The sequence below is a fragment of the Toxorhynchites rutilus genome, chromosome 3 (genome assembly GCF_029784135.1).
Source record: "Toxorhynchites rutilus septentrionalis strain SRP chromosome 3, ASM2978413v1, whole genome shotgun sequence".
NCBI lineage: Eukaryota > Metazoa > Arthropoda > Insecta > Diptera > Culicidae > Toxorhynchites > Toxorhynchites rutilus.
This window is the reverse complement of record NC_073746.1, coordinates 185,222,908-185,237,472: the sequence shown is the minus strand read 5'-3', so window position 1 is coordinate 185,237,472 and position 14,565 is coordinate 185,222,908. Positions and strand designations below refer to the sequence as shown.

General features: G+C 40.0%; 1 protein-coding gene across 6 annotated transcripts in view; it reads right to left on the bottom strand.

The window, feature by feature from the left end:
- LOC129779725 (protein outspread) overlaps positions 1–14,565 on the bottom strand; it is a 325,696-nt gene that overhangs the window by 42,852 nt on the left and 268,279 nt on the right. For all 6 annotated transcript variants that reach the window (XM_055787369.1, XM_055787370.1, XM_055787364.1 and 3 more), the window contains exon 6: positions 11,409–11,651. In XM_055787369.1, coding sequence (XP_055643344.1) covers positions 11,409–11,651 — 243 coding nt within the window. The remainder of the gene's footprint in view (positions 1–11,408; positions 11,652–14,565) is intronic.

The window sequence follows — 14,565 nt, the reverse complement described above, 5'->3', positions numbered from 1 at the left end:
TGAATCATATTGAAAATCTTAGGGGGGATCCTTGTACGCAGGATCTACAATGAGAGAAAACGATACACCACGATCCAAGAACTCAAGGTCGCAATTACGGAAAAAAGGAAAAAATATCGAGAAATCCGTTCAGCAGAATTTGGTAAATAGTATTTCAACACGAATTTTCAAGGTTATTAGTTGAAATGGCAAGGTAACCAATTATTGATATGTAAATTAGCCTATCGTTTTGAATTTTTCATTGATAATATTTATGAATTTTGAAGTGGTCTTATCTAACTGGACAGCTGAAATTATCATATTTAAGTACAATAAATAAACAAACAACTCTTTTGAACGGAATTGACATTAAATATACTTTATTCTAAGCAGTCTACAATGTATGAATATATCTTGTTGAAATTCTAACTGTTTATGTTGCACGAAATAGAATCAGGGTGGTCTTATAGAAATTGGACAGAGTGTATATTTATTGAATAGTGTCAATACGGAATTGGCAGTCATACCTTTTTTGTTTATTTTATTACGAGTTAATACTGTTTATTCATTGTACCGTGCTAATACTGGTTTGATATCTATATATTCATTTGAATGGAATTAGAAACAGTCGGTTCTTTTTTAACCGGATCTTGAATCTCCTGGTAGCAATTATGCCGTAATTAGTTTCCGAAAACAATAAGAATATAGATAGGATATCATAATAGACGCTTTTCATGCCAACTTGTCTTAAGTCCGGGTAACGCCATTTTAGTTTGCAGTGTAACGTGTAAAGACATTGTTCATTTAAGCAACTCTTCCATTCTTGAAAACTCAAGAAAAAATTAAGCTTCTTTATGGAAAGACCCAGGTTTTTTTTTATTTTTACATTTATTATACCATACTATATATATTTATTACAAGGGTCGTTCAAAAAATAAGTTTCAGTGCCTCATAAATCGCGGAAAAATAAAGTTAGGACAAAAAAAAGGTGATTTTCGTAATTCTACGTTTTATTTTCTCGCCGTAACGTTCGATGAATTTTTCAAAACGTGGCACGAGTTTTTCTAGCGTCCAACTTTTTGAAGTACGATCTAACTGCGTCACGAATTTCTTCAGTGTTATCGAATCGTTGACCGCCGAACGCCTGTTTCATCACCGGGAATAAGTGATAGTCGCTAGGGGCGAGGTCTAGGGAGTAAGGAGGATGCTCAAACACAGTCCATTTGAATTTTTTCAATTGCTCCTAAGTTACGCGAGCAGAATGGGGCCGCGCATTATCGTGGATGAGGAGCACTCCTTTCGTCAACAAACCTGGCCTTTTGTTCCTAATCGCGGTTCTTAATCGGTCCAAAACTTCACAATAGTACGGTGATGAAACCGGCGTTCGGCGGTCAACAATTCGATAACACTGAAGAAATTTGTGACGCAGTTACATCGTACTTCAAAAAGTTGGACGCTACGCACTTCGCGCTCGGAATAGAAAAACTCGTGCCACGCTATGAAAAATGCCTCGAACGTTACGGTGATTATGTAGAAAAATAAAAAATAAAACGTAGATTACGAATATCACCTTGTTTTTTGTCCTACCTTTATTTTTCCGCGATTTCTGAGCCACTGAAACTTATTTTTTGAACGACCCTCGTATTTCTTCTTCTTCTTAAATGGCCCTAATGTTCCTAAAGGATGCGTTTTTTTGGTCCAAATTTGTTCAAATCATATTTGAGATAGTAGGTACATGTATGAAATAAGCTTCACCTATTCACCTAGAGTCTCAATTTAAATTTTCTCTTGCATACAAAAACTTAGTAAGAAACACATAACGTTCCGCATAATGAGGCTTGGTTTAGTTGGAGTGGCATATTTATCCAGGGTCAAAGTCATAAAAGGATCTTCTTCAAGAGCAGAATGTGATGAGGTATATCAGTTTTAGTAAACAGAACGTTGTAAGTTGTTATTCACCTATGACCACTTTGCCCCCAAACATGAAAATAATTTCTATGCTAATTAATTGCTGAAATTAAACAAAATATCTGTTCACCCCTCCTAGAATATACAGTCGTCCAAACTGATGATTTGTATCAGATTGAATAAACTAAATTTCACTAGAAATTCCTTAGATACCATGCGCACAGAACTAAGGCCGGATGGCTATAGAGAGAGTAATTTCTGTTTTTATTTGTATTTTGACATGCGACAACTCTACTGAAGTACAGGGTGACTCAAAAGTCATTAAATTCTTCAAACATAAGGTGACTATCAATACGGCATCTATAGTCAATAGTTATACTACCAAACAAGCAGGTGACCACTTTGCCCCCACTACCCCTATCATAAAACAAAAAAGATGATTTTTTTCCATTTAAATTTGATGCGGGGTGATTTGGACCGTCTGTGGGGTGATTTGGTCCAGTGTGTGTTTCATCGAAAAAAAACATGTTTATGTAAAGTATTATGGAATAATGTTACAATCAGTAACAGTGTTACCAAGTGTCTTGGCCAGATTCCAGACTAGAAAAATTGCATTGAGACCATTACGAATTCTGCGCGGATCTTTTCACTGTTGTTCGAGCATTTTCAAACACTTTCGATGCTTGGTCAAAGAAAATCCGTTCTTGATGGCCTGCGTTACTTTTCAATCTCCTCCTTCTTCCAACGTTGTCTGCCCATTCTTTCTTTTGTAATTCAGCGGCATTTGGAATCAATCAGTCCAAAGAGAAGCATCAAACCTGTGAACCAATTCACCCCACAGAAACGTGTCCATGTCACCCCACACAACATGGAAAAATTAAAATGCAACTATTTTCATTTATTGTTATCAAACTAACAGTTTCGCTGCATCAAATTGTTCTTCTTCTGTAGGCGAATAGATCTTTACTGCACAATACACGAAAAGTTTGTTTAATCAGCGGATAAAGCCTTAAAACCACGATTGACAAATTCACATTTTCTGACAATCAAAGTGCTTGTTGTGTTCATGCTACCGTTTCCCTCTACTGGTGGAATTTTACCAAAGTGTTTTTACGTTGGGTAGATACGGTTCAACAATAAAAGGATATGACATTACAAAAACTCCAAGTTGGGCCGTACTTTTTGAGATAGAAGGGTGGTCCAAATCACCCCGTATGTCCAATTCTCCCCGTGTTAACCTACTTAGTTGAGATTTCAATGCCAAATAACACGCCTTGAATGCATTCTTAATGACAAGCTCTAGAATACGCGTGACCACAGTGCAAGACGGAGGAAATTGGATAAACAAAAGGTTCCTACTAGAAGTTTTGCATTGAGTGCGACAATAGGTATGATATACAATTTGGGGAAAATATTTCTCTGTAATTTAATCAATGACAAAAACTGTCACGCGAAAATAATTTCTATTTTAATAACATTCGAAATTACATTCGAATGCCCCTCACAGCAAAACTCCAAATTGAATATGGCGTCAATTGTTTACGAAATTCTGCTTTTTATCTGTACCAAAATCCAGCTAACGTTCGCCCAGTCCAGTCCAGTTAAACCAGGTTCAGTTATCGAATAATTACTGTATACACTCTTAGCTTGATTCAGTAAAATTAAAAAAAAAAACGAACAATCCCTTAATGGCAGTTTTTTAAATGTTGCTCAACCGTTACACTATGAATTCGATTGAATAAATATAATGAATTCGTATACAGCCACACAGTTTGAATTTGCCCCGTCAAATATGACTTTCAAAACAATTGATTCAGAGATGATCTGAACATAAAGAATAAATAATTTGGAATGCCACCCTCTGCTCTCCGATGCTAAAGAAAGACTTTATTCATTAGTTCACTATTTCTCGAGAAGCATTGAATTGTTACTTACAACACTTTCGTATAATAATTTGCATGATAATCGTTCGTGCTTTTCTCTAGACCAGGGCTTCTCAAACTATGAGACTCCTTTACCAGTATGAAGTGATACCATCGATCCCTATAGTCAAATTTCTTTGAAAAATATATTTATCTCATTCATACAAAATACTCACTAATTCAAAAACGTTGTGGTAGGTTAAGTGGGTAAACTTGACATCATTTTCTCATCAATAAATAGTCATAGTAATATAAACTGCAATTAATAGTTCTTAGTCCAAATTACAACAATAATACTTTCTACCAAATTATGAGTCATTCTTATTACAAGTTGGCTCACGTAACACAACTTTTACAGTATCTTGGATGTTTCAAATAAAAACTTGTGTTATATAATAGCGGAAGATTTCTAGACCTTGTCGACCCGGAAAAACAGTTTTCGTTTATGTCGACCCCTGGTAAACCGACATCGACCCCAAGGTTCGATATCGACCACTTTGAGAATTTCTGCTCTAGACACTTCGACTTGTTCTTCGGCGCTGCCGTCAAAACGAGGAATGAACAAAAGAGGAATCGGATTTTACCCCAGAAATTACAAATGAAATTGTTTCCTGCTTCGACAGTTAAATTGCCACAAAAAGATCGCAGGATTATCCTTTTTCGAAGAACGACAACACATTGGAACTCGGAGAATGCGTTTTTCGTTCTATATAACGATCACGTGTCGATCAATTGCTGCCTCCAAAGGAAAGCGCTGAACACGCAAACGAATGAACCATGGTAAAGAGGTGCTGAATTGAACATGAAAAATATCTTCACTAAATTATAGACTCCATTTCCAATTGTGGCATGAAACATTGTATGCTAATAACTAACTAAATAAACCAACAACAAAATCACTATTATACACGAGAATAGAGGACCCGGTTGGTACGAATGGTACGACCAAAGCACTCAGAAAGAGGGATGGTGCGGAGTTTTTTTTTCAGTTCTTGGCCATGCAAAATTTGTTCATTTCATTGGTTGGTTGGTCGGTAAGTCGTCGCGCAGCAACTTTGTCTTCCGTTTCAGCTGGCGTTCCTCTCTCATATGCATGCTCAATGCCGCCGGGCAGGAATCAGGACTGGTCTCGAGACATCAGAAGATAGAAGAACAGGGTTAAGACCAATGGCAATAAGCCATGTTGTATCTGATAACGCTCATTTATCAATTGTATGATAATTGTGCTGTCCGAGTGCGCGCCCGCGTGATCAAGATGCTTTGTTATCCCCTACCTTCTTGGCTTCTACACTAAATTCTACTGCGGTCCGAGGGTTGCTCGATTTTTCGATTTGTTATAATTGTTTAATAATGTAGATAATTCAATATTGAAATCATCGAAGTTCCGTTTTTATTTCACAGTGATTAAAGGTATTAAGAGGCCCATAGACGTTCAATATACTGATCGAAATATGATGAATAATACTAGCTTATTTACACAAAAGATTCTAAATAAGTGCTTCAGTTTAGTCAGCAGAAAAAATCCATAATTCCTCCCCATTCGATACACAGTGTTAATATGTATTTAATAGGGAATTATATTCTCTCTATAATCGAATCAAGCGACTTTTATTCTCTTCCGATTGAGAATTATATATTCAGAAATTTCCCGTTGAAGCTGATTTTCAACAACATATAACTTTGTTTAGTGACACGATAATGTCGGTTAAGGCAAAACTGCAAAAGGGTGATGCACCCAATGCGAGAAGCGCCCGAGAGCGAACTGATGCAAGTGATTGGAATAATGCGCAAGAAAATGTTACTGGATTTGTCTGCAAATCGTGTCAACACCAACGAGATGGTCCAGTGCGATGAAAGAAACGGATGGCATCTTTTCGCTTGAGTAGGGGTATAGGAAGAAGTTACCGACAAGAGCTTGAGATGTAGTGAGACAACGTGACAACGAAATGGGTCTAGCTAAATAAAGTGTATTCGGACGGAGCGCTTATAAGTGGCGCAGATATTACGAAAAGTCCAAAATGTCATAAGCTGCAACATTACAGAGCTCGTGCATGTTCAGCCGGACAATCTGCAGGTAGTACCTCTGAATGCAATGCCCAATCAACAGTCTTCAGTCATCGGTCAAAAACCAGTCTCAAAGAAATCTGCAAAATCATAGAAAATTCCGTCGAGAAATCAGCAGCAATCACTCCCATATTCACTAAGTGACCAACGGAAGCAGGAATAGAATTGCTGATGACCGATCTTGTTGAGAAATAGTCTGCAATCTCCATTTATTCTCAGCAATATGCAAAGACTGCATCAAGCTTCAACTGTTGAGACTGCAGGAGGACTCGCTGTATAGAAGACCTCCCGGGAAAACAAGGAATATCTGTATAAAACGTACATAATCTTGGAGAACTTACCGAGTGAGGAAAGATCGAATCATAATCCCAATTTCTCTCACAGGCATTGCAGAATGGTCAGAGGCAATTAACCGAAAGCCTTTGGAGACAGTCAAGTGGCCTCGAAACCAAATCGTAAAAAAGACGATCTGCAAGCGAGTGTGCTTTTGAACAGTTGCCCCAGACAGGCTGCGTCATGAAAAGGACAAAGTCCTACAACAACAATTACAACATGTACAGCCTGACGATCTACGTGAACAGTGACAGCATGGTACGCTGGAGAGAGAGAACAACAATTCCGGCAGTATCAACAACATCGGCACGAGTAAATTCGGTGGGAGAGCCATGACAGCAACTGATAATGAGCTGAAATGCGCGAACCCTTTCAATCAGATGCCAGAAACACAGTCTATTCCTCCGGATAAGCTGTTAAGAAGTCATGCCGAGTCTGACTACGGGGGCAACCTGGACAATTCGTCGCTGATTTCTCAACGTTGTCCAAGCAATTTCACCCAAGAGTGGTGGGTTATCCGCCATAGACGCCATAGATTTGAAAATTTCTCAGCTAAAAGCCACAGAAGCTCCTTTATAATCCATAGATATAATTTCGAATCGTAGGGTATTATAAGGTAGGGTAGGTATTAAATCGGTAGGGTAGGTACTAAATCGGCGAGTAAACGGATCCGGAAGAAAATTCACGAGTAGTTTGGAGTGTTGCCCAATTTGATTTAGCGTGCTGCCTAATGTTTTGGAGTGTTGCCCAATCAAGTCCGATTTGCTAAGGGGACCGCATACAGGGCGGGACAGACTTATGTTTGACTGATAAATTACATTTTAATTTTGAATTTGAACGATGTACAAACATGCAATACAGTGTATCAATAGATTTGACTCACTGTGTATAATTTGGAGCTGGCCGTAAACTTCGTAGTTGCTCTCCGTGATTGACCTGAACTAGCAAAATTGCACAAAGAACACACCGAATGGTGCTTGGGAATAGCAAACCATTCTCATTGTGCAAGTTTCGGTGATTCGAACTTTGAATAGTCAATAACGGCACCGGCCACGCCCGCTGGCCGTCTGTCGGAATGGTGAATAAAAACATAAAAGTGATCTGCAAAGAACAGTTCAAAGTAAATTTTCATCTTTAGAAAATAAGGTTCTCCTTGCTAACAAGTTTTTTTTTTTAATAAAGGGTGTGTCACATCAAATTACATCACGGAAAAAACGCTGTAGAAATTTAATTTTTAGGAATTATATCTTCAGCTTTCGCTTATAATCAGATAAGAGTGATCTATACACGTTGGCCATGCTTCACTGTCAATTTTTCGTAAATTTGGAAAAATGTCGTCGAACGAAAAAGAGCGTCGTGAATTAATCCTGCGCACTCATTTCGAGAATCCGGAGTTGTCACGGGACATCGGTAAGATGCTGGGAATCGTCCAATCCATGGTCAGCAGAGTACTAAAACGATACTTCGAGAACCTAACCATCGACCGGAAGGTGAAGAACGGCAAAAATGGATGCTCCATCAGTGAAAAAGTTCACAAGCGCGTAGTTAAGCAGTTTACACGTGATCCGAGAAGTTCGGTCCGGGATGTCGCCAATAAGCTGAATTTGTCAAATTAATTCGTCCAGCGGACCAAACAGCGGGAGGGCCTGCGTACATACAAGGTTCAGAAGGCTCCTAACCGCGACGAAAGGCAAAACATGATGGGGAAGACGCGAGCCCGGAAGCTGTACACCGAAATGCTGACGGAGCCGCATTTCCTGGTAATGGACGACGAAACCTACGTCAAAGCGGACTTTCGTCAGCTGCCGGGCCTGTTGTTCTTCTCCGCAGAGGACAAATTCAGCGTTCCGGAGGAGATTCGCAAGCAGAAACTATCCAAGTTTGCCAAAAAGTACATGGTGTGGCAAGCGATCTGCTCTTGCGGAAAGCGGAGCGCCCCCTTCGTGATGACCGGCACGGTAAACGGGCAGGTTTACCTTAAGGAGTGCCCACAGAAGCGCTTACTACCACTATTGAAGCAGCACGAAGGCCCGACCATCTTCTGGCCGGATCTCGCTTCGTGCCACTATTTAAAGGACGTGTTGGAGTGGTACGAAGCCAACGGGGTCACCTTCGTGCCAAAGGAAATGAACCCGCCCAATGCGCCGGAGCTTCGCCCAATAGAGAAATATTGGGCGATTATGAAGCAGGCCCTCCGGAAGAACCCAAAAGTTGTCAAATCGGAGGCGGACTTCAAGAGAAAATGGATTTCTGTTCAAAAAAAACTACAACCTGACGTTGTACAGAACCTTATGGACGGGGTAAAGAGGAAGGTGCGAGTATACGGGCTTGGGCTCGAAGTATGAATAAAAAGAAAATGCCAAAAGTTGTTTAATAGTTTTTATTTTACTGTCTAAAATTTTCAAAAGGATCGGTCTACTGGGCGAATTTCTACAGCGTTTTTTCCGTAATGCAATTTGATGTGACACACCCTTTATTTTTCGTTACGTGAGTGTTTTAGTATTACTTTCCTTCCGTTTCATCGAATCAGCGGTAAGTTTATTGTTTACATTAAATTTATCTGACATAAATTGCCTCAATAAACTACATATTCCGTCACTTTATTGAAGTTTAATCTACTTATTCTACTCAGAAACTCTATTGCACTAATGAGTTGGTTGTATCCGTATCGAATACGATGGAAGCTCGATTGCATCAGAGACCGTTGTCTCAGCATCCTGATTGACGGCACGAAAGTTCGGCAGTGACAAAAGATGAGGGCAATCGGCTTCACTGCCTATCACTTTACAAACGAAAATATCCTGTTGTATCTTGCACCTCCGTCCGAGCGTTTCAAGAGCAAGCAGTTGGATACGCTGGAGGTTTCAAAGGACCGTGTTCTGGTAGATTTCACAAGGCCATACGTATGAACCTTTTTTGCACCCTCTCGATTCTAAGATACCACGTTACATCGTTTCGTGCCCACACAATTGGAGCATTTTCTAGGATTGGTCGTACGATAGAGCAAAATGACACCTTATGCAGTGTGGGTCCGTGAAATTCTTGGCAATTTTAGAGATGAAACTATGAAACTATGATTCGTCTTCGAGATCATCGATGCATAATGTGAGTTGAACGAAAGCTTCGAGTCCAATACAACACCGAAATCCGTAACTTGATTCATTACGTTAAGAATCGTATTGTCGATGTGGTAATTGAAAATAATCGGTTTCAAAGAACGATGGAAGGTCATAGCATGACATTTCTCGATGCCTGACAAATGAAGGCTTGTGGTTCGGTTATTGTTCTTGTACAATGACGGAAAACAACAGCGGGTATGCCATCTGGACCAGGGGCATAGGAACTCTACAACTATTTGGGCGCACTGTTCGGACTGTTCGAAAAACGGAGGCGAAGTGTTTCGCAAAGAAATCTCACGTCAAGCCTTTTTGTTTGATCATTTAAAGGCCTAATTGTAGACCTCCAAAACTTATCGAGTACATAAACTTGAATTTTCAATTCATCTTTCCCTTTCAAGTGTCCGTCTTTCTCGACTTTTTCTTATTTTTTCAGAGACATTAATTTTGCAAAATTTCTGCCTCAAAAACAATTTTTATTATAAAAAGAAACCCAGACTATCGATTCATGGTAAGATAGCTATATATTTTTTGTGAAATTCTCGAAAAAAAACAACTTTTACTTAAGCTGTCTGTCATTACCATTCTTCCTCTACCAGTTGTCAGTGACCACCGTATTGACGAAGGTATCGATTGAAACGAGCGTCAAGAAATTTCGATGGGATAATTGTTTCTTTCATTTAAAACGCAGCATACGTTCTGAATGCTTATCTTGTAGAGCTTTTGTCGAGTCTGCTGCCTATTCATTATCGTTTCACTCCTGCTTTAATTTCCAAGTTATCAAGCCTAATTCAAAAACATACCGGGCTTATAAAGCGAATTGACAATTTTTCTCACGTTCGAGCGACAAATTAGTCAATCTCTGTGACACGAACCGAAAGAAGAAAAAAATGATCAACCCTAGTGGAAGCGAAGAATTTCTGTGTGGATTTGCAGATGATGCGGGTTTCAGCGAAAGTGTGGTGCAGCTTACACCAACCACAGCATAAACTATCATCTTCAATGAGAGACGATAACTGAATGCTTTGTGATGATCTCATCCAAGATCGGTCGGCTTGCTGCGGTCCAACGTGAGAGACTCGTTCAAGGACACCTGAGTCTGGGGATAATTGTTTTGAACAATAGATTATTAAGCACATTGAATTTATAACGGCCATAAATTATTATATTGTGTGTATTTTGGGATCATTTTGATCAACATTCGGTATTTTTTATGCATTTTTACATTAGGATTTTTTCAAGTAGAGGTGGCACGGGGATGCGGTTTAATTTTTTCAGTGTTAAATGTTATCTAATGTATTTGACCGATGAAAATTCATGGATCGCATCGGCGACCCGTTAAATAAACGTATTGAAAAAACATGCAGTTTTTTACGTATATCATTACGGTTGATAAAAAAATTTATCATTTACAACATAGCTGAGCGAACAAAAAAATCTGTACGAAATGACCCCCCGTTAGATATCTTCAAGGTAGCCAGGTCTTTAACCGAATAAAGTTATGTTCTGTGGCTGGTGAGATTAGAAAGAATATTCGTATTGCGACATTCTACCAAGCAACCAATTGATATATTCCAACAAGTACTGCTCGCTATTGAACGGTCTTTTTCACAATCCGCCATTTTTTTCAGTTTTGGCAGGAATCACACGCGCTGCATTCTGTCGAGAATGGCTCGATTATTGGGCAGAAAATACATACACACTGCAACGCGGCAAGGTTTATTCGTATTTTTTCGAGCGAAACTTATAAGAAACTTAGTGTACTCACATCAGAAAAGGCGTTTTGCCCTTCCCCAAACTGAAATTTTGAACGAGCTGAATGCCATCCTGTGTTCCACTTAGGCCAGAAAGGTTTCTGGTGAGAAATACTTTGAGGAAAACAAAATGATTTTGAACTGTTGAAATATTCATAAAAAATCACTTGCAAAATTGTGTCTCCCGAATAGGAAGTAAAACTTAAATCGAATAATGTGGAGAAAAAAAATGCGGAGAAAAAAATTGCTCATAAGCATGGCTCAGAGTAAAGCAATCTCATTTCTTCTTCGTGTGATTCTAATATAGTGATGACCAATTTGTATTCACTCACCTTTGGCGTTGCAGCTGTTGCTATTGCTGCCGCTGGTGTTGTTGTTGTTGTTGTTGTTATTGCTGCTAGTGATGCTATTATTTTCATTATTTGCATTTAGATTGTTCTCGTCCGATGCGATCAGTGGTGGTGGGGCCACAGGACTCCAAGAGCAGGGCGCTGTCAGTGCCTCCATGTTGCTCACGGGTGACTGCAGAGAATCTTTGTGGTATGAATTATGCCGATTCCGAACGGTTGATGGAGCTGTGGCGATTTTTCAATTTACCGGAATGGCATTCGAAACACGGACCATGAGGGTGGTTGGTGGTGGGAAGAAACGTAAAACAGAAGGAAAGCAATTACTATTGGCATTCTTACTCGAAGTAGCGGTTCTTTTCAAATACGGGTTATGCGCTGAATGGGAAAAATTCTATGCGAGCAACTATACAAATATTAATAAGTTGTTGTGGTTGTTGGTTGGACATGAACCAAATCATTATCTGTAGATTCAGAACCTGTTGGAATGCTATTCCCTGCGCTACGAAGGACGACTTAAATGAGTAAGTTAATTCTGATTACTTGAATTGATAATAGGAAAATGTCCCGTTATTGAGACCTCGAAAAAATCTTCTAAGATGCTCGTGGCCGAGTGGTTAGAGTCCCACATTATCATGCCGGGGGTTCGGGTACGATTCCCGTTCTGGCAGGGGGATTTTTCGTCAAAGAATTTTTTTCCGACTTGCACTGTTGTCACGCGTATTCTAGAGCTTGCCACTCCAGAATACATTCAAGGCGTGTTATTCGGCATAGAAATCTCAACAAAGTACTACTTATAAAATTGACGCAAGTAATACTTACGTTGAGAAGGCGAAAGTTCCACTGGGAACGTTAGTGCCATCTAACAAGAATTTTCTATTATAATCTTAAGCCAAACATCAATGATGGAGAAAAGTTATGAAATTTTGAAACGAGCACCTTCGTCCTCTGGCGCGAATGTCGGCGATTTTAAAAGCCCTAGCAGGATCCCCCGTACAATATATTTCATTATTAATTTATCTTTATATATAGGGTTGGGGAAAAAGAAATGTCGTATTTTTGATCGAAATTTTACGCTTTATTTCACATACTTAAAATTATCCAATTTAAGTCAAATATACGTCGTTTCGTTCGCAAACTTGTTGCCATTTAGAAGACAACTTCATTTAGAAGACAAACTTCATCCATCCAACTTCACTTGGATGATTTCAACGATTTTATCGGTTTCCATGACGATTGGTCTACCAGTACGGGGTGTATCTTCGACAGCCACTACACCAGAACGAAATCGATCAAACCAACGCTGTGCTGTGCGAATCGTTACATTATCGGGTCCATAAACTGCACGACTTTTTCGGCCGCCTTCGTTGCAGTTTTACCTCGCAGGTAGTAAAAACGTAAAATATGGCGAATTTCGTGCTTGGTGGACTCCATCTTTGACGCGCTCTAACTTGAGACTGAAAAGGACAATCACAACACTGTCAAAACGACACTTGTAGCACAGATTGTCGTCTTTAAATAGCCGTATAAAGGGTGTGTCACATCAAATTGCATCACGGAAAAAACGCTGTAGAAATTCGCCCAGTAGACCGATCCTTTTGAAAATTTTAGACAGTAAAATAAAAACTATTAAACAACTTTTGGCATTTTCTTTTTATTCATACTTCGAGCCCAAGCCCGTATGCTCGCACCTTCATCTTTACCCCGTCCATAAGGTTCTGTACAACGTCAGGTTGAACAGAAATCCATTTTCTCTTGAAGTCCGCCTCCGATTTGACAACTTTTGGGTTCTTCCGGAGGGCCTGCTTCATAATCGCCCAATATTTCTCTATTGGGCGAAGCTCCGGCGCGTTGGGCGGGTTCATTTCCTTTGGCACAAAAGTGACCCCGTTGGCTTCGTACCACTCCAAAACGTCCTTTGAATAGTGGCACGAAGCGAGATCCGGCCAGAAGATGGTCGGGCCTTCGTGGTGCTTCAATAGTGGTAGTAAGCGCTTCTGTAGGCACTCCTTAAGGTAAACCTGCCCGTTTACCGTGCCGGTCATCACGAAGGGGGCGCTCCGCTTTCTGCAAGAGCAGATCGCTTGCCACACCATGTACTTTTTGGCAAACTTGGATAGTTTCTGCTTGCGAATCTCCTCCGGAACGCTGAATTTGTCCTCTGCGGAGAAGAACAACAGGCCCGGCAGCTGACGAAAGTCCGCTTTGACGTAGGTTTCGTCGTCCATTACCAGGCAATGCGGCTTCGTCAGCATTTCGGTGTACAGCTTCCGGGCTCGCGTCTTCCCCACCATGTTTTGCCTTTCGTCGCGGTTAGGAGCCTTCTGAACCTTGTATGTACGCAGGCCCTCCCGCTGCTTGGTCCGCTGGACGAATTAACTTGACAAATTCAGCTTATTGGCGACATCCCGGACCGAACTTCTCAGATCACGATCACTGCTTAACTACGCGCTTGTGATCTTTTCAACTGACGGAGCATCCATTTTTGCCGTTCTTCACCTTCCGGTCGATGGTTAGGTTCTCGAAGTATCATTTTAGTACTCTGCTGACCATGGATTGGACGATTCCCAGCATCTTACCGATGTCCCGATGTGACAACTCCGGATTCTCGAAATGAGTGCGCAGGATTAATTCACGACGCTCTTTTTCGTTAGACGACATTTTTCCAAATTTACGAAAAATTAACAGTGAAGCATAGCCAACGTGATCTATACACTCTTATCTGATTATAAGCGAAAGCTGAAGATATAATTCCTAAAAATTAAATTTCTACAGCGTTTTTTTCCGTGATGCAATTTGATGTGACACACCCTTTAGTATGACCCGATGCGATAAGTACAATACAAGATATGTTTAAATGTTGCCATATATTGACAATATACGACATTTCTTTTTCCCCAACCCAATATAAAGCAAGGTTTTCCCACGTACGTATAACATCTCATCACAGGAAAACGGCTGATCAGCTTTGAGTCGTCTTTATATCGTTGAATTTGTCTCCACCCAAATTAGAATGGTAGAATAATTTGAAGGATATTTGAGATGGATAGAAAAATTAGAAAAAAAATGTCTATGGATATCTTTTTTTTCTGTATAGGGTAAATGATCTTGGTTTGTCCAGTCGAAAATATGATCATGGTTT